The sequence below is a fragment of the Staurois parvus genome, unplaced genomic scaffold (assembly GCF_062004578.1).
Source record: "Staurois parvus isolate SC_StPar_1 unplaced genomic scaffold, SC_StPar_1.0 ptg000886l, whole genome shotgun sequence".
NCBI lineage: Eukaryota > Metazoa > Chordata > Amphibia > Anura > Ranidae > Staurois > Staurois parvus.
Window position 1 is genome coordinate 3,134,029 of NW_028318682.1, and position 19,569 is coordinate 3,153,597.

General features: G+C 41.1%; 1 protein-coding gene across 1 annotated transcript; it reads right to left on the reverse strand.

Annotated features, from left to right (window-relative positions):
* Positions 1 to 627: 627 nt before the first annotated feature.
* LOC149442434 (WD repeat and coiled-coil-containing protein-like) lies at positions 628 to 15,277 on the reverse strand. The gene is made up of 3 exons (XM_089656098.1): positions 13,312 to 15,277; positions 11,418 to 11,529; positions 628 to 1,810 (listed from the first exon to the last, which is right to left on the reverse strand). The coding sequence occupies exons 1-3, from the start codon at positions 15,148 to 15,150 to the stop codon at positions 1,656 to 1,658; spliced, it is 2,106 nt and encodes a 701-aa protein (XP_089512224.1). The 5' UTR covers positions 15,151 to 15,277; the 3' UTR covers positions 628 to 1,655.
* Between the last annotated feature and the right edge of the window lie 4,292 nt (positions 15,278 to 19,569).

Consider the following 19,569-nt stretch of genomic DNA (forward strand, 5'->3'; position numbering starts at 1 on the left):
ACATCTTGATGGTTCACTTCAGCTCATTTGGGGAGAGATCTCAGAAGTTAGAATTGATGTTTAAATTCTGATACGACAGGACATTTGGGTTTGTTTAAAGTGATACTGTGCTTCATTATTTTGTTAGATCTTTTGGAGTGTTGAATTTTTATGCACATCTACTGTCATTCTTTTTGTGCTTGCACTCTTTATACTCTGACCTCAATGCAATTAGAATACTTGTTCACCTTAAACTGTGTGTTTTCTTTATCGTTCAAAGCCAGGGAGTCCTCCTGGCCAAGGTTTCACTGAAGTGTCAGCAGGGACTGTACTTCTAAAACAGGCTAAGAACAGACAGGGAACCCAAAAATACTCAACGGCTCTTAAGGGGGTAGCGCTATAGTAAGTTCTCTCTGTTCTGGTCTTTGCAGCTGCTTGGACTGTTAAGCTAAGACCCCTGTCACTTGATGTTATTATCACAGAAGGAAATCCTACATCACACAGTAATTTTAAGGACGACTACTAAAGTTCCTCTTCATAATCTTAATTATTGTGCTGTGCCCTTGCTACTCAAGCACTTCACAGTGGAATCCATAGTTTCCATATCTTGTACTGATAATTGCTAAGAAATACTGAAACAGCTGTAAATAAGCAGAATAACTGGTTCTAAATTTATTGTAAAATTAATTTTTCTTTGGAGAGAGTTGAGATGCCCTATAAGGTTTTTGCTGCTTGTATGCCCACTGGGGAAGGCTCTCTCGCTTCCTATCCAATTGATAGTGGTCACCAAGGAACTGAGGGGAAATCAAACCTTTTTTTTTTTCATTATATTTATGAAGAATTAGAGCCTCAGTTTGAGGTTTCTCTCACTCGGGGATGAAAGTGAGGGGCCTTAATAGGAACCTATACAGTGATAAAAACCGAACAGAGAGTCTAACCCATAGCCACTCTCTCCAAAAAAAATTACTGTAGTTACACTTTAAACTATATGATAAAACACTATGTGATAAAATAGTGAGCTTGCTGGAAATCCTACTCCAAAACCAAGGGCAATAATGTGGAGTTACTCCTCCACCCCCCTTTTGAGGCAATAATAGCCTCTACTCTTCTTGGAAGGCTGTCTGAAAGTGCCTTTTGCATGTGTTTGTGGGATTTGTTTTGCCAATTTTGTTTAAAAAAAACATTTGTGAGGTCATGTATTGATGTTAGATGAGAAGTAATTCATCCCAAGGATGTTCAGTAGTGTTGGGGTTAAGGCTCTGTGCAGGTCACTTGAGTTCTTCCACACCAAACACCAAACCATGTCTTTATGGAGTTGGCTTTGGGCACAGGATCACAGTCATACAGTTATTCTGGAGCAGAAGAAAGTCTTCTATAAACTGATTTTATATAATTGGAAACACACAATTGTCCAAAACATTAATAGCAATGTTCAGCTATTCCAAAACTGCTCAGTTACAAGAAACCATGTGAACTGGGACACAGAGAACTGCTGCATAATTTTCATCTTAAAGGAATGCCATTTACTGCGGCATATTAAGAAGCAAATCACTTTTCTAATTACTAATACATTTTACAGAACTATTCTTCAAGTACCATGGACAGCACATGTTTCAGAGTCTCGTCACAGCAAGTGGTAGCATACAACATAACTGAAGGATGAAATCACGTTCTTTTTACTGCTTTTTCTCTGTAGATCCAGTAGACTCAGTGGTGGAAGGTAAGGATGTACAGTGATCTTTTGCCTCACGTATCATAACTTCTTGATTGGGTCTGAATATTACTGGGGCAAAGCCCTCGCCATCTTCCGTGAGGACAACCCACTTTGTGTCTGCAGATATAATACAAGATGCAACAGGAGGATTATTATATATACAACATACAATTGTATATAATATTGTATAGTAGTATAAAATTATATATAATATACAATTATAGCCCCCAGCTAGACTTTGGGGACATAAAGAATACAGTTGATCTCAAAAGTTTGCATACCCTGGCAGAAATCATGAAAGGTTTCCATTAATATTTAAAATGGGACAGATCATGCAAAACAAAATGTATTTTATTTAAATGATAAGTTCACCTTTGGGAACATGTTGCATGTTCCACCCGTTTTTAGGGTGGAACATGTAACATGTTCCCACAGCTGCAACCACGCTTGCCGCCCCCATGGCTGCATCAATTATTCACAGAGTTCTGTGAATGAGTGCCTACAAGTCCAGGCAGCCTTAGCGGCTGTCGGTTTGTAGTTTTCAATGAACCACCATGGTGCTGTGGAGCACTGTGGTAGTTCATTGAAGCTTCCTGTCAGTATATCTACTTGACCGTACATCCCGTACAACAAGCAGATATTCTGACAGGTCTGCAGGAGACCTGCATGGCTTCAGCAATCTTCTGATCACTGGTGCAATGCTTTACAGGCTCCTGCAGACAAAAATAATAAATGCACATTTTTTTACCTGCAAAAAAAAGTGCATTTATTATTTTTGTCAAAAAGGTGAACTTATCCTTTAAGGATAGTGATCATATGAAGCCATTTATTATCACATACTTGTTTGTCTCCTTTTTATATCATAATGATAACAGAAATCACCCAAATGGCCCTGATCAAAAGTTTCCATCCCCTGGAATGTTTGGCCTTGGTACAGACACACAAGGTGACACACACGGGTTAAAATGGCAATTAAAGGTTCATCTGTGGCTTTTTAAATTGCAGTATAAACTGACATATCACCATATCACACTTAAGACAGGCATCTAGATGTCCCTGTTCAAAGTCTCCTTATTTATTCCCTGGAGCTCCCCAGAAAACTTTAACTTTAGGGAGCTTGGTATGCAAACATCCTCTCCAATATCAATACTCAGAACTCTGTCATTCCACTGCAGGGAGATATGATGCTATGCTGCTGCTACACTCAAAGCCTTGTGACTTCAAGGTGTAACATGTAACATGTTACTGCTAAAGCAGCCCATGCACTGTTAAAGCACCCCCCTCCCCCCATCCCCTGTTGTGACAGCGAGCCGGGAATCCTCTCCCTGCACCTGCTGTCACAATTTAAAAATACCGCAGCCGTGCAGGGCTCCGCCCATCTGGCCACATCATTCATTCAGAGTTCTGTGAATGGGAGAACGACAAGTACTGACAGCTTTTGCGGCTCTTGGCTTGTAGTTCTCAGTGAACTACCAGAGCGCTGATGAGCACTCTAGGTAAAGCTTCCTGTCATTCAGTAACTGCCTGTACGAGGTATGAGCAAACAGGTACACTGACAGTCTGCTGGAGCTTCACATTGCAACCACAATCTGCTGATCATGGGTGCAATGCTGTGCAGGCTCCTAGTAAAAAAAAATACCTGCAAAAACATGTGCATTTATTATTTTTTTTTAGTAAACTGAACTTATCCTTTAAGCCTAGTATACATTATTAAAAAATTCATCATTAGATTTTTTTCCAAATGTTTGTACCATGTTGAAAACGAGAATTCCATTGTATGAAAATCCTTGAATGTATGCAGCTTGAAAACTTCCCATGTACATATCTACATTTCAGCGTGTTGTAATGTTCCTGTGACCCTTCTAATCATAGTAACAGTAATAATAATAATAACCATCAAAATTAGTAAAATCAAAAATAGTATTTTAATAATAATAATAATAATAATAACAACTAATAATCATTACCCTTTATTTGTAATCCAAGGGATAATCTGTATATTGGTAAACTGTAAACTGCTATTCACCTATCACTATCACAAAAATTTTACTTTATATCTCCTTAAAAAAAAATATTTTAGTATCCTGTATATGATATTTCTTTCATGCTTACGAAAATTCTTTTTGCTGCCATCTTCTTCCGTGTCCTACTTTCTGATCATACGTGGTCTTGCTCATTCAATTTTTTAAGGACAAATATTGTACTAACTAAATGAGAATCATTAGTTCTGCTAACTAACGAGAAAAATTTTCCAACAAGTCCCTTCAGAAATTTTTTATCAGAACAGTCGACATTGGCTCTAAAAAGCAGTATAATAACGAACAGAAAATCGAATGATTTTTCCAAATATGGATATTTTCATCTGATTTTCTAATAATGTGTACTGATCAGTGTTTCTCAACCTTTTTTCAGTTAAGGCACCCTTTAAAATTCTGGATAATCTCAAGGCACCCTTTAAAGTTATGGATAATCACAAGGCACCCTTTAAAGTTATGGATAATCACAAGGCACCCTTTAAAATTCTGCACAATTTCAAGGCACCCCAATCTAAAATGTAAAACCTATTCTGCACACATTCAGTACACCAAAAGGCGATTTATTCTTCCAAAGTAAATACACCTTTGTACACCGGTACCGACTAGTATTCCAGTGTGTCCCTCTCATTTTCTCTCCCTCACTCTGTTAATGTGACCCCAGTGCTGACAGAGAGGGGCGGGGGGAGGGCCAAACAAGGATGATGTGCATGCACCCGACAGAGTCCTCCTTATCAACCGATGATGTCATTGGTTGTTAGGATGCTGGCAGCTAGAAGGTCATAAAAGTGCACAATGGAAACTTGTGGTTTGGGAACTAAAAGGCAGGATTGATCCACCTGCTGGCTTGTATACAATTTTTGGGCATTTTGCCAAGGCACCCCTGAAGAAGCCTTAAGGCAACCAAGGGTGCCTGTGCACCCTTGTTGAGAAAGACTGTACTAAACTGTAGGTACGCAAATAACCATTTTCTGAAAGTTGCTGCGAGTATATAAGAATAGATGCACCCAGGAGCACTGGTATGAACATTTGCAAGCACTCATAGGTAGCTCGGGAACTGGTAGGACTAAGGACTGTCATCTAAGCCTATCTTTACAATGGCACAAAATTCTAAGATATGTTTGGACTGGTAAAACCAGAGAATGTTCTTTGTAAAAGAGGTGATAAATGCTGCATATTCTGGTAGACTACCATCGTATATTGGCTTTTTCCTCTACAGTCCTGAGGAAGCATGGAAATGTGCAAAATGCTTTCACCGAGCTGCATTTGGGGAAATAGTGTTATGTAAATTGTCAACATTTGGTTTGGTGGTTTCAATTAATACCTTTAAAGGTGGACTTACGGTATATGTACTGAACATTTTATTGAAGTGTTGAGTGTGAAAATATACAGTATGCAGTTTGTCTGTACAAATTAACTGAATACATTTTTGTAATTTTTTTTAGATTTTGTTTGTATGTTCCAGAGTACTGCAATTTAAAGCTCCATTTGAAGAATGCAAAATGGTATAAATAATAAAGACGACAGTGCTTTAGTGGGAAAAAGATATTTATAATTGCTCCTATACCCCAATACATTAGCTAGGTTTCAAAAATAGAAATCTGACCCTTCACAATGGGCAGTCAAGCAATACTGTTTGGGCAGCACAGTGGCTAAATGGTTAGCACTTCTGCCTGGCAGTACTAGGGTTTCTGGTTCAAATCCCAACCACAGCACCACCTGCCTGGAGTTTGCATGTTCTCCCAGTGCCTGTGTGGGTTTCCTCCGGGTACTCTGGTTTCCTCCCACACTCCAAAGACACGCTGGTAGGTTAATTGGATCCTGTCTAAATTGGCATATGTATGAATGTAAGTTAGGAACTTTAGATTGTACACCCCTATATATATATGTGTGTGTGTAAATTGATGGCACTATATAAGTACCTAAACTAAATAAATACTGTTTGAAATTTGTTTAGTTCAACAGGGCCTAGATTAATTTTGATCAGTGTGTGGCAGTCCATGCTTGACAGAAGTTGATTGATTGACTGACGTCTGTCAAAGGGACATGTTGGAAATGTTTTCTTGATCAGCAGCTGCAGTCGCCAATCAGTATATTCTGGCAGCTGTGGGTCCTGCTGTCAGAATACAATGTCCTAGTGGGAAGGACTGCTCCATACACCTTGTTGTTGTGGATGGAAAAATCTGTGTTTTTCTTTTGTTTGTTCAGTCTGCTGGCTGAATGAGAAAAAAATGAATTGTGTATGGCCAGCTTAAATGTGGGACACAGCATCTTAGTCTCCACTACAAGACAAGAAAGTGTTAAAACTGTGATCCAGTGGTGATGAGCAGAGATGTTCCACTGCTGCTGTTTAATGGCAGCCTAAGCTGTCAACTACCTCCTACTGCAGTTCCTGTTTATTTTAACCACAGATTTTTTTAAAAATGATCTCTTACAGGTCTTCTTAAAATTATTGTCACATGGGTCACTAAGGTGGATCTGTGGAACAGTTAATTGAGCATCATTACATTAGCCAGAGCTTCATCTCCTCCTATCCAATACTGCTAAACCCCCATATTCACATGCTGAGTTGTGTGCCATAAAGACAAATACTTTTGCTAATGTGATATTTTAGTTTCCTATTGTAAAGTATAATGTCTACTGTCATTTCAAATCGCAAAATCTCCTCCAACATCTACAGGACAGGACAAAACGAAATGTGAAGAAAGTGAAAAAGTGCTGTGACACTTGATCTGATCAGACAACTCACCCCCAAAACATGAACCCACCAATCTGGGAAAAGCATTTCTAAAGTGTAAAGATTATGGTAAAAAAACATTTATGATATAACAGTATTTAATACATCCATAATTTCAACAGTACAAACTGAAGGAATCTAGCTTTAGGTTCATACAAGTTAACCGCTTCCCATCCGCCCTATAGCAGAAATACTGCTACAGGGCAGCACAGGTGCACAAAATCACACATATATGTACTTGAATCTTCATGTCCAGGTAGGGGGCGCGCGCGAGTTGCGCGCCCTACCCGCGCCGCGGCTGTCATTCACCAGGTCTCAGCCGGTGATTACTCGCCGGGACCCAGTGATTTCTGATGATCTCTGACGGGGAGGAGAACTGTTTTGTTTAATAACAGTTCTCCTCCCTGTCAGCTTGGGCACACTGCTTTGGATGGCTGTGCACAGCCATCCAAAGCAGTGTGCTTACAATCAGGGGTGGACTGACAAATCATGGGGCCCCCGGGCAATAGGGGATCATGGGGCCCCTGTGTCCTTGCCTACACTCAAACCACACCCAAAAAAGCCTATGAAAGGTACCAGGGGCATCTCATGGGGCCCCCTACTAACCCCGGGCCCTTGGGCAGGGCCCGAGTTCCCAAATGGTCAGTCCGCGCCTGCTTACAATGAAGCACACTGACACCGCCCCCTAGTAAAACATTCCCAGCACACAGTTAACCCTTTGATCGGCCCTCACGTTAACCCCTTCCGACCCAGTGCCATTAGTACAGTGATAGTGCTTTTTTTAGCACTGATCTCTGTATTGGTGTCACTGGGGATGTCAGTAACACCAAGTCAGTTCCCCCCAGTGTCAGAATGCCCGCTGCAGTCCCGCTATAAGTCACTGGTCGCCGCCATTACTAGTAAAAAAATAAACAATTCCAGTATATATACCACCATTTGTAAACGCTAAAACTTTCACGTAAACCATTTAATTTACACATATTGGGATTTTTTTTTAGCAAAGACATGTAACAAAATACATTTTGGCCTAAATTTTTGGACAAAATTAGATTTTTAAACTTTTTTTACTGGGCATGTTTAATAGCAAAAAGTCAAAAATATTTTCTCAAAATTGTAGGTCTTTTTTTTTATAGTGCAAAAAATAAAAACCGCACAGGCAATCAAATACCACCGAAAGAAAGCTCAATTCATGGGACAAAAAGGACATAAAGTTAATTTGGGTGCAGGGTTGCATGACCACACAATGGTCAGTTAAAGTAACGCAGCAACTTAACGCAAAAAATGGCCTGGTCAGGAAGGGGGGTAAATCTTCTGGAGGGCAAGTATTAAGCCGAAAAGCAAACATTTATTATATGGCAGTTTACCAGTTCTTAGATGTGATGGCTGCATTAGTTTTCTTTTTTTAATATGATATAAATGCAGCGCTAAGATATGATGTATAATAATAATAAAGGTATTGGGAAGTGAGCGCTATTGCAGTGCATAAGAAGTGATAATGTGATGAATCGTCTCTAGATGACGTATCAAAAGAAGGGGATATATAAAGTCAATATATAAAGTGATTGTAGTGCATCATACACAGTTTCCTTTGGAACAAATCCTGCTGTGAGTACCCATTTGTCTCTGGCTTGTGACATGCGAGCCCCCAAGGTGGAGATTTCCCCCAACTGCTCATGCCTCTGATCCGGTAATACCTGGAGCTGTCTCCTGGAGCAGAGTGAGTCCTGTGAGAGAGTGCTGTTACCCTGTGTACCTACGGGGTACTTGATGACCCCGCAGTCCCTGCCCAGACCCAGATGATCATTGGCGGAGAGATATATATATATATACACATGCGCATACCTTTTGCGCTTCTGGTGAGTGCATTCATTTACTGGCCCTCGTCATAAAGATCACCGACACGGAGCACGGATCACTAATTTATCTGGACTTGATTTGTATTCTCTGTGCATGATGCACTACAGTCACTTTATATATTGACTTTATATATGCCCTTCTTTTGATACGTCATCTAGAGACGATTCATCACATTATCACTTCTTATGCGCTGCAATAGCGCTCACTTCCCAATACCTTTATTATTATTATACATCATACCTTAGCGCTGCATTTATATCATACTGTATTATCTGGAGATCTAGAGGTTCGCCTTTTATGCTGGCTGCTTTTCTTTGTCTGCGCTCGCATATATTCATATAGTTTTCTTTTTTTGCCTTTCTTTTCTTTATTTTCAAGTAGTGATCTGACCAGCAAATGTTTTTCAAGCTATCCTGCAGATGTAGCAGGTACAAGGTTGAGACAAACCATTTTTCTACTGATGGATGCTTACAATGATCAGATTTTATTTTTTTATGTAAAACCTTTATCCCAAAAGAAAAAAAAAGGTTGTTGTAACTGCTTTTAATGTATTAGCTGGAATCCAGCGTCAATTTGTTTAGTGTATCTAAAGGGTTTCCCGTGCTCCTTCATCCAGAGTGGGGGCGTTCTAATACAGGAGGTGTGTTACTGGCCAGATCACCTGGTGAAAACAGAGGGGGAAAAGCTTAAGGCTAGGTTCACACCTATGCAGGTTGCGTTTGAGCTGTTTCTGCATTGCGTTTTGCCACATTTTTGATGCGTTTTGCATTATTTTTCATATTTTTTTATTTTTCTTGTTATTAGGCAGATTTAAAAAGCAAAACGCATCAAACGCAATACATGCTTTTCTGAAGCATTTCCATTGCAGTCTATAGAAACAAAAACGCAACTTTTTGAGTTCAAAAAAGTCCCTGACCCTTTCCATAAAATACACCTGGTAAAACGCGCAGGTGTGAACATGTTCCATAGGAAATCATGCTAAATGGACTGTACTGCATTTCTGCAAAACGCTGCAGAAAAAGCTTAGGTGTGAACCTAGGGTAAAAAAAGAAAACAAATGCAGCCACCACATCTAATGATTGGTAAACCGTAATATATTACAATTTTGGTTTTGGATTTTACCACATGCCGCCCAGCCACTGTAGAAATACGGCGGCAGGGCGGCACGGCTGGGCAAAAGCACGTTTTAAAACGTGTTTTGAAAACAGGTAGGGGGCGCGCGCGAGGCGTGCCGCCGCCCTACCTGTCCCACCGATCACAGCCGCGGATGTCAGTCGACGGGTCACAGCCGGTCATTACCGGCTATGTCCCGGCGATTAGCGGCAATCGCTGACAGAGAGCACAGTTGCAGTAGCTGTGCTTTCTGTCAGTTCCCTGACAGCTCCAGGACACGCTGATCAGGACAGAAGAGTTTCTCTCTCCCGATCAGTGGTGTTCCCTGCAGTACACACCCCCGCCTCCTAGTAAAACACTCCCCTCACACAGTTAACCCTTTCCCTGAATAATAAACTTAACCCCTTCCTCCCCAGTGCCATTAGTACAGTGTCAGTGTTTTGTTTTTTTGCACTGATCACTGTATTGGTGTCACTGGGGATGTCAGTGACCCCAAGTCAGTACCCCCCAATGTCAGAATGTCCGCCGCAGTCCCGCCATAAGTCGCTGATCGCCGCCATAAGTCGCTGATCGCTACCATTATTAGTATAAAAAAACTAAAAATCCCAGTATCTTTCCCGCCATTTGTAAACGCTATAACTTTCACGTAAACCAATTAATTTACACGTATTGTTTTTTTTTTAGCAAAAAGTCCAAAATATTGTTTTTTTTCCTCAAAATTGTCAGCCTTTTTTTTATAGCGCAAAAAATAAAAACCGCACAGGCGATCAAATACCACCGAAAGAAAGCTTAATTTGTGGGAAAAAAAAGGATGTAAATTTCATTTATGTACCGTATTGCATGACCGCGCAATTGTCCGTTAAACTAGCGCAGCGCTGTATAGCAAAAAAATGGCGTAAATTGCAGTATCTATACCATAGTTTGTAGACGCTATAACTGTCACACAAAGCAATCAATATACACTTATTGGGATTTTTTTTACTAAAAACATGTAGCAGAATACATTTTGGCCTAAATTTATTACTAAATTTGAGTTTACTATATATTTTTTATAGCTGAAAGTAAAAAATATAGTTTTTCTTCAAAATTTTTGGCCTTTTTTTGTTTATAGCGTGAAAAATAAAAAGCGCACAGGTGATCAAATACCACCGAAAATAGCTCTATTTGTGTGAAAAAAAGGACGTAAATTTCGTTTGGGTGCAGCATTGCATGACCGCGCAATTATCAGTTGAATTAGTGCAGCGCTGAGTAGCAAAAAGAGGCCTGGTCATCAAGGGGGGTAAATCCTCAGGAGGTCAAATGGTTAATACTGCTTTAAAGCATAAGTGAAGGCGCTTTTTTTTTTTTATTTGTATAAGGTAGTGAGGAGTTAGAACCCCTGGCAGTTTTCCATTGCTATCTGTGTCCTTTTTAGGGAAAATGGCTCTCTAATTGTCCTGGTCACCAATGTCACCAGGAATGAAAGCAAGGATAAATCTGAAATTCTGAGTTGCTTATTAGATCAGGAATTGAAAGGACACTTGTTTGCACATCAATTGTCTTAGAAGAGATTCCACTCATATAGGATATAGATATCTTCTCACTTCCTGTTGAGCCTGTGGGACAGGAAGTGAAATGAAATCTCCCTATTCAGATACAGATGGCAGAAAAAAAAAATCTGACGGCAGCTTTTAATTCCCCCCTAACTTTAATGGTCGTTACAGCAGGTCTTCTTCAATTCCTTCTCATTTCAGCTTTTTTATGAATTTTGGTATACATGGAATTTAGTATATATAAAAAATAAATAAATAAATAAATATATATATATATATATATATATATATATATATATATATATATATATATATATATACACACACATAATATATATATATATATATATATATATATATAAAATAAAAAGACGTAACTTAAAGACATGTGATGTACGTTATCACAATAATATAATAAATTAGAAGGGTATATAGGTAAATAAAATTATTACCAAACATCATTTCAATGGTCTGGAGGTGAAAGATCTCCCGCACAGTCCTTAGGTGAAGTTTTCCATGACATAAAAGCACAAGTCTGAAGTCACCTCCTCCTACATCTGATGACTTAGAAAAAATAAAGAGAAAAGATTATTATCAATATACTAATTGAATGCACTAGGAGCTCAGCACTCGTCAGTGTAAGGCCCCATGCACACTGGGTGTTTAGCCCTGTACATGAGATTGCAGCTTTTTCATGTGGGTGCAAGGCACAGGCGCACCATCCAGATCTGCTGCTGGCTACCTGTAAAACTCTATGAGAGGCTGAAAGCTGCTATGGCTGGATGGTGATATATTTGCACCCAGGGACAAATACCCGGAACACAAAGACTCCTCGGCACACAGTCCATATGGCTGACTGTTATCAGTTATATTGTTCTTTGTTAGCTCTGAGGACTACAGAAGCACACCCTTCTATGCTTTGGAAAACAGGAGAAGGGTTGGGTTATGTGGTCCTATCTTGCTTCTGTTGTCCTGATACAGAAAGGTGAGTGGCTGTTGTCATCCTAGAACTGAAAGTGTGTTACTGGAAGAATCTTTGGCAGCATAGTCATTTTAAAGTGTAAATTTAGCTTTACCAAAAAAGTACACTATGCTGTCATATGCATATAGAAACATATTGTGCTAAACCTTCCTTCCAGCCAATGTTCCCTTTCTGTTTAAACAATGGAAGCCAAAACTGCCTTTAAAAGTAGATTGTTAAAACCCTTTGTGATGGCTTTGTCCCAAGTTTTTGTAGGGGCAAAGCAGCCCCTGGGACCAGCACCCTCTAGTGCAGTCTTTCTCAACCAGGGAGCCCAGGGACCCTGGGATTCCTTGAGGTTTCTTCAGGGGTGCCTTGGCAAAATGTCTACAAATTGGTCAAAACTTGTATAGAAACTCAGCGGGTGGAACAAGCCTGCCTTTTAGTTACACAAAGCCACAGGTTTTCATTGTGCACCATTATGACCTTCTAGCCGCCGGCGTCCTGACAACCAATGACATCATCAGTTGATAAGGAGGATGTCAGCTGGCTGCACAGCATCCTAGTTTGGCCCTCCCCTGCCCCTCTCCATCAGTGCTGGGGTCACATTAGCTCAGTGATGGAGTAAAACTGGGGGAGAAGAGAAACACTGGAATATTAGTCAGTACCAGTGTGCAAGAGTGTATTGGCTTTGGAAGAAAAAATCACCTCTATTGTTGGGTGTCCTACATGTGTGGATGTTGCTGCGTTATATAAAACTATTAGAAAAGTTTTTCACATTTTAGAATGCAGTGCCTCAAGACTGTCCATAATTTTAAAGGGTGCCTTGGGAATGACCATACTTTTAAAGGGTGCCTTGACTGAAAAAAGGTTGAGAAACACTGCTCTAGTGCCACAGGTGGGAGTGCTGTCCTGTTCTTTCATGCCACGCATGCTCAATCATATTATCTCTTGAGCGCATAATAGAGGAGAGAGTACATGCTAAGCATTTGTGATCTGAAAGAACAATAGATTGGCACAAGGGGGGTGCTGGCTCCAATGCTTGCGCTGTCCCTACTATAACTCAATATGGAGCCATCACAGGCTGTAGAGGATTTTGAGAAGGCTTCTGTTAAATGCAGTTGTGGCTTACAGCCAAAAAAAAACAGAAAAGGAACCCTGGCTGGTAGGTAGATTCAACACACTATGTTGCTGTACCCATATGAGACAGCATGGCGTGGTAAAGGTGCACTTACATTTAAATTCCTCTAGTAAAAAAAAAACACTAAGTTTCTAGAGGAAAATTATGTAGATTCATTTGACTCATGAGGCAAAATTTGCTTGTACTGCATTCAGATTTCCATGTATAGACAGAGTAAATGATAAAATAACAACAAAATGCATACCTGAAGAGAAACTGATACACAAGGAGGATCTTCTGATGATGGGTATGACAAAATTTTGATGTAGCTTTTTGAATTTTCTGACTCTGCTTCCTGAGCCTCAAGTCCATGGTTAATATTTCCTTCAGCATTAACATTGTTAGATGTTGCAGTACAGTCCTGTGTTTGCTCTGGGTCTTTTTTGTAAGGATTCTGAGATGCAGATCTGCAGAAAGTCTTGTTCATTGTCCCGGGATTGACCTTCAATGCCCTTGGGGACATTGGCTCAGTTTGAAAATTCTCAAGAGTTACCGGGCTATAGGATTCTGCCACTGATTTATTTTCATCATAGTCATCTAGACTAGATGTTGGGCTTGGATCACAGCTGGTCCCCCGGGCAATTTCTCTCAGTTTGCGTCTAATGCGTAGAGATTTATTTCCAATATGGTTTGGCATCCAGAACTCTTTGCTCACATTGTGGACATCACCAAGTTGTTTATTGCTAGCTGTGGTATCGCAATGGTCACTTATGATATTTTGATCACAATTTAACCTTGACGGTATATATTCAATGGGCATTATTTTTCTTGTCAGTAGTTGGACCGTATATTTTTCAGAAATAGAGATTGGCAAAAACACCATATCACCAGATCTTTGCCTTCCAGCCATAATTAGTAACAGAGTATCCGTAAGAAAAGATATACCTTTGGCTCGTTCAGTCTCTTCAAGCTTGATTTGTTGTATGTTGGGCATACACGATGGAGCTATGGGATAGATCAACACTAGGTTGGAGGTGTTGGACGATACTGCAGCTCTCTCACAATGGGAGTCTAGGACTAATATGTCTGGGGTGGAGATACCTGGCAGGGATACTTTCCTTGTGGTTGTGGCGTTCTTCTCAAAGGTCACAATAACAAGGTTAGATAATTCTGGCTTACTTTCCACTGAAATGCTCTTTTGTTTCATGTGAACTAGAGGACTGGGATCAGACTTTCGATGCCTGGCAAGGATATGGGAAATATCTGTTGGAACTAATGAAGAGACCCTCAAAAAGTCTGCCGGCTCTGATCTCCCTGAATCAACAGACAATCTTCTATTGTTTCTTGACAATTCCTCATCTAGTTTCAGGAGGGACACTTGCACCTTTGATTCATCTAACTCCTTATGGACATTGGTAGAACTTTTTGTTGCAATTTCTGCGGTCACAACAACTTGGTAGTCCACAGTGGGTTGAATAGCAACTATCGTAGAGTCAATGTTAAATACAGGACAAAAAGAGCAAGGACTTAATGTTTTGTTTTCATCATTCCATAAGTAAGAATAAAGAGAGTCATCCATGGCTGCCACAACCCGACTGCCATCTTTTGTCCAGCAGGCACACCGAATCACACTGCATCCTGTAATGTCGGCCTTAGCGTTGTTATTGCTATGGCACACGGAGTACAGAACTGCAATGTCCCTCTTGGTTAAAACAGTTAAGATATCCTTATTTGGGTGCCAGATACAACCTTGCGGAAGAATAGGTAGAGATTCACCATAAGCACAGGTCTGAGAAACAACCAGCTTGTTCTTTTCCAGTGGATTGTAGTACAACTGCCAAACAGTGACATGTTTTTTATGTTGAACAGCCAGAAGAGCCGGAATATCCATTATTGGACCCCAGTACAGGCCATGAACATGTTCAAACTGGCCAATCACAACAGAGCTGCCAAGTTCTGGTTCTTCATTTTGTAAATGTAAAGTGGTCAGGATAACTTGCTTGCCGTCTGTCCAGGCTAAACCATGCACAGGATGGATGGCTTGATGAAGTGCATTTACCCCATTCCTCAAGAGCTTTGCTTTTCCTAAATCCATTGGTAGCATTTGTATTGCAACAAAAAGGACCAGTGTTCTAGCTGAACATCTGCTTCACAAAAATGAAACAGGTTAGTGTCAACTTTCCAACTGCTGCCCATTCACTAAACATTTACTATGTGCCTTGGGATTGAGTAGCTACCGTTCTAGCCAGCAAATCTGTTTAGAGTGTACTTCTGCTATGTAACCTGGGAGTTAACACCCACCCCACCAGTTACAAGGAAGGTTTAACTAATTACATTGCATTAACTTTAGATTGGAAATCTTTCTAGGGAGGTTAAGCTCTGTCATTCTCTTTGCTAAATATAACTTTTTAATACATTGACCCCTTGTTGACTGAAGCTTTCCTGTGTATGGGATTATGTCATAAAATCAGCCTTCTTTTCTGTAGGCTGAACTAGGAAGGTAAAGTGAAGTTATCTGTAAATCCACAGGATGACAAGGATTAATCCAAGCCTTCCAAATAAAGATTTAATGTCATTAGGTGTTGTGCAGGCTTCAGGCACAAATAATGTACATATATAAACACTGTATGTATGAATATATATACAGTATCTCACAGAAGTGAGTCCACCCCTCACATTTTTGTAAATACTTTATTATATCTTTTCATGTGACAACAATGAAAAAATGACACTTTGCTACAATGTAAAGTAGTGAGTGTACAGCTTGTATAACAGTGTAAATTTGCTGTCCCCTCAAAATAACTCAACACACAGCCATTAATGTCTAAACCGCTGGCAACAAAAGTGAGTACACCCCTAAGTGAAAATGTCCAAATTGGGCCCAAAGTGTCAATATTTTGTGTGGTCACCATTATTTTCCAGCACTGCCTTAACCCTCTTGGACATGGAGTTCACCAGAGCTTTACAGGTTGCCACTGGAGTCCTCTTCCACTCCTCCATGACGACATCACAGAGATGGTGGATGTTACAGACCTTGCGCTCCTCCACCTTCCATTTGAGGATGCCCCACAGATGCTCAATAGGGTTTAGGTCTGGAGACATGCTTGGCCAGTCCATCACCTTTACCCTCAGCTTCCTTAGCAAGGCAGTGGTCATCTTGCAGGTGTGTTTGGGATTGTTATCATGTTGGAATACTGCCCTGCAGCCCAGTCTCTGAAGGGAGGGGATCAAGCTCTGCTTCAGTATGTCACAGTACATGTTGGCATTCACGGTACCCTCAATGAACTGTAGCTCCCCAGTGCCGGCAGCACTCATGCAGCCCCAGACCATGACACTCCCACCACCATGCTTGACTGTAGGCAACACACACTTGTCTTTGTACTTCTCACCTGGTTGCCACCACACACGCTTGACACCATCTGACCCACATAAGTTTATCTTGGTCTCATCAGACCACAGGACATGGTTCCAGTAATCCATGTCCTTAGTCTGCTTGTCTTCAGCAAACTGTTTGCGAGCTTTCTTGTTCATCATCTTTAGAAAAGGCTTCCTTCTGGGATGACAGCCATGCAGATCAATTTGATGCAGTGTGCGGTGTATGGTCTGAGCACTGACAGGCTGACCCCCCACCCCTTCAACCTCTGCAGAAATGCTGGCAGCACTCATACGTCTATTTCCCAAAGACAACCTCTGGATATGATGCTGAGCACGAGCACTCAACCTCTTTGGTCGACCATGGCAAGGCCTGTTCTGAGTTGAACCTGTTCTGTTAAACCACTGTATGGTCTTGCCCACCGTGCTGCAGCTCAGTTTCAGGATCTTGGCAATCTTCTTATAGCCTAGGCCATTTTTATGTAGAGCAACAATTCTTTTTTTCAGATCCTCAGAGAGTTCTTTGCCATGAGGTGCCATGTTGAACTTCCAGTGACCAATATGAGAGAGTGAGAGCGATACCACCAAATTTAACACACCTGCTCCGCACTCACACCTGAGACCTTGTAACACTAACGAGTCATGACACAGGGGAGGGAATATGGTTAATTGGGCCCAATTTGGACATTTTCACTTAGGGGTGTACTCACTTTTGTTGCCAGAGGTTTAGACATTAATGGCTGTGTATTGAGTTATTTTGAGGGGACAGCGAATTTACACTGTTATACAAGCTGTACACTCACTACTTTGCATTGTAGCAAAGTGTCATTTCTTAAGTGTTGTCACATGAAAAGAGATAATTAAGTATTTACAAAAATTGGAGGGGTGTACTCACTTCTGTGAGATACTGTATATAGCTTTTTTCAGCGGGAATGCAGTCAGGCACCTCCAGTACTGAATGTATGTAATGGCAAGGGGTGTGGGGTGAGCTGGAGCATCTAATGATACTGGCTGCTGGAGGATCTATTGTCACTGTTGGAGATCTGTTTTTGTGTGAGGGTCTATTGTTGATGGTGGGAGGGCTATTGCTTCTGGGGGTCTTATCTGGCTGGTAGGTATCTACTGTTGAAGGAGAGGTTGCTGGGAGATTTGTTGTTGCTGCTGGGGTGGATATTTTGTTTCTGGGGGTGAAATTTTGTTGTTGTGGGTGGTATATTGTTGCTGTGTGGGGGTGTCTCTTGTTGCTGGGGTGGGGTCTATTGTTACTGCAGGGGATCTATTGTTGATGGAGTGGGGTCTATTGTTGGGGGACCTATAGTTGCTGGGGTGGAGTCCATTGTTGCTAGGGGAGTCTATTGTTGTGTGGGGGAATCTATTGTTGCTGGGATGGAGTCTAATGTTTCTGGGGGATCTATTTTACTGCTTTTCTTGTTAAAATCAACAAATTCTATACAAATTATTTTAGCATCACAAAATTACACTTGGTTCTGTATTCTCCAAAAGGGGCAGTACTGGATGGTAGGTAGGGGGTGGAACCAAGGGACTCAAAGGAGGGTACGGGGTGGAGATCTGTATATACACTATATTGCCAAAAGTATTGGGATGCCTGCCTTTACACGCACATGAACTTTAATGGCATCCCAGTCTTAGTCCATAGGGTTCAATATTGAGTTGGCCCGCCCTTTGCAGCTATCACAGCTTCAACTCTTCTGGGAAGGCTGTCCACAAGGTTTAGGAGTGTGTCTATGGGAATGTTTGACCTTTCTTTCAGAAGCACATTTTTTAGGTCAGGCACTGATGTCGAATGAAAAGGCCTGGCTCGCAGTCTCCGCTCTAGTTCATCCCAAAGGTGTTCTGTCGGGTTGAGGTCAGGACTCTGTGCAGGCCAGTCAAGTTCCTCCACCCCAAACTTGCTCATCCATGTCTTTATGGACCTTGCTTTGTGCACTGGTGCGCAGTCATGTTGGGAGCATGAAATTGTCCAAAATGTCTTGGTATGCTGATGCCTTAAGAGTTCCCTTCCCTGGAACTAAGGGGCCAAGCTCAACCCCTGAAAAGCAACCCCACACCATAATCCCCCCTCCACCAAACTTTACACTTGGCACATTGCAGTCAGGCAAGTACCATTCTCCTGGCAACCGCCAAACCCAGACACGTCCATTGGATGGCCAGACAGAGAACATGTCTCCACTGAAGGCCACATGAAATTTGGAGGTCTTTAGCTATTGACAGTTGGCAAATTCTGCGCACTGTGCACTGGTGGCACCCTATCACGGTACCACGCTTGAATTCACTGAGCTCCTGAGAGCGACCCATTCTTTCACAAATGTTTGTAGAAGCAGTCTGCATGCCTAGGTGCTTGATTTTATACACCTGTGACCATGGAGGTGATTGGAACACCTGAATCCAATGATTTGGAGGGGTATCCCAATACTTTTGGATATATATAGTGTTTGTGTGTGTGTATATATGTAAGTATGTATATATATATATATATATATATATATTTTTTTTTTTTTTTTAGATAAAATAAGTGAAACTGCATGTAAAGAGAACCTTTCACTCCATTTCAATAGTCATTTCTTCCTTCCTTTTTTCATTTTATGTGCAGAAGGGGAAGTGGTGCAAAAGCGGTTCAAATCTTCTTCTGCCTCACTTCTGCCTGACTCTGTGGGCCACAGAGCCTCTGGCACTAAATATTTGGATGATCACAGGAAGTGAATTCGTTCTTGATCTACGAATATTGTAGCACCCATCTTTTTTATAGTTGTTCTGAACTGTGCCTCTGTGTTGACATGGTCGTCTTCACAGGGGTAGGGTTTTCCTTCCTCCAGCAAGGAGAGTTATGAGCAGCACAGAAGTGACATCACCAAATCTTCTGGTTCCTAGCAATCAGAGGCAGCAGTGTCTTAGATCTCACACAGCAGATATACCCCTATGAGGATATTGACAAAGGAGTGCCTAGGCACACTGACATACTAGGAAATGCACTGAGATTTGTCCAGAGGAATACAAGGCCAAAACATAGATTTATTTTTTTGTTATTGTACTGCTTAGACTCCTGGTGCCCAACCTGCGGCCTGAGGGCCACATGAGGCCCTTTGGTGTATGATGTGCAGCCCTTGGACCTCAGCAGTCTGTAGTGAGAACA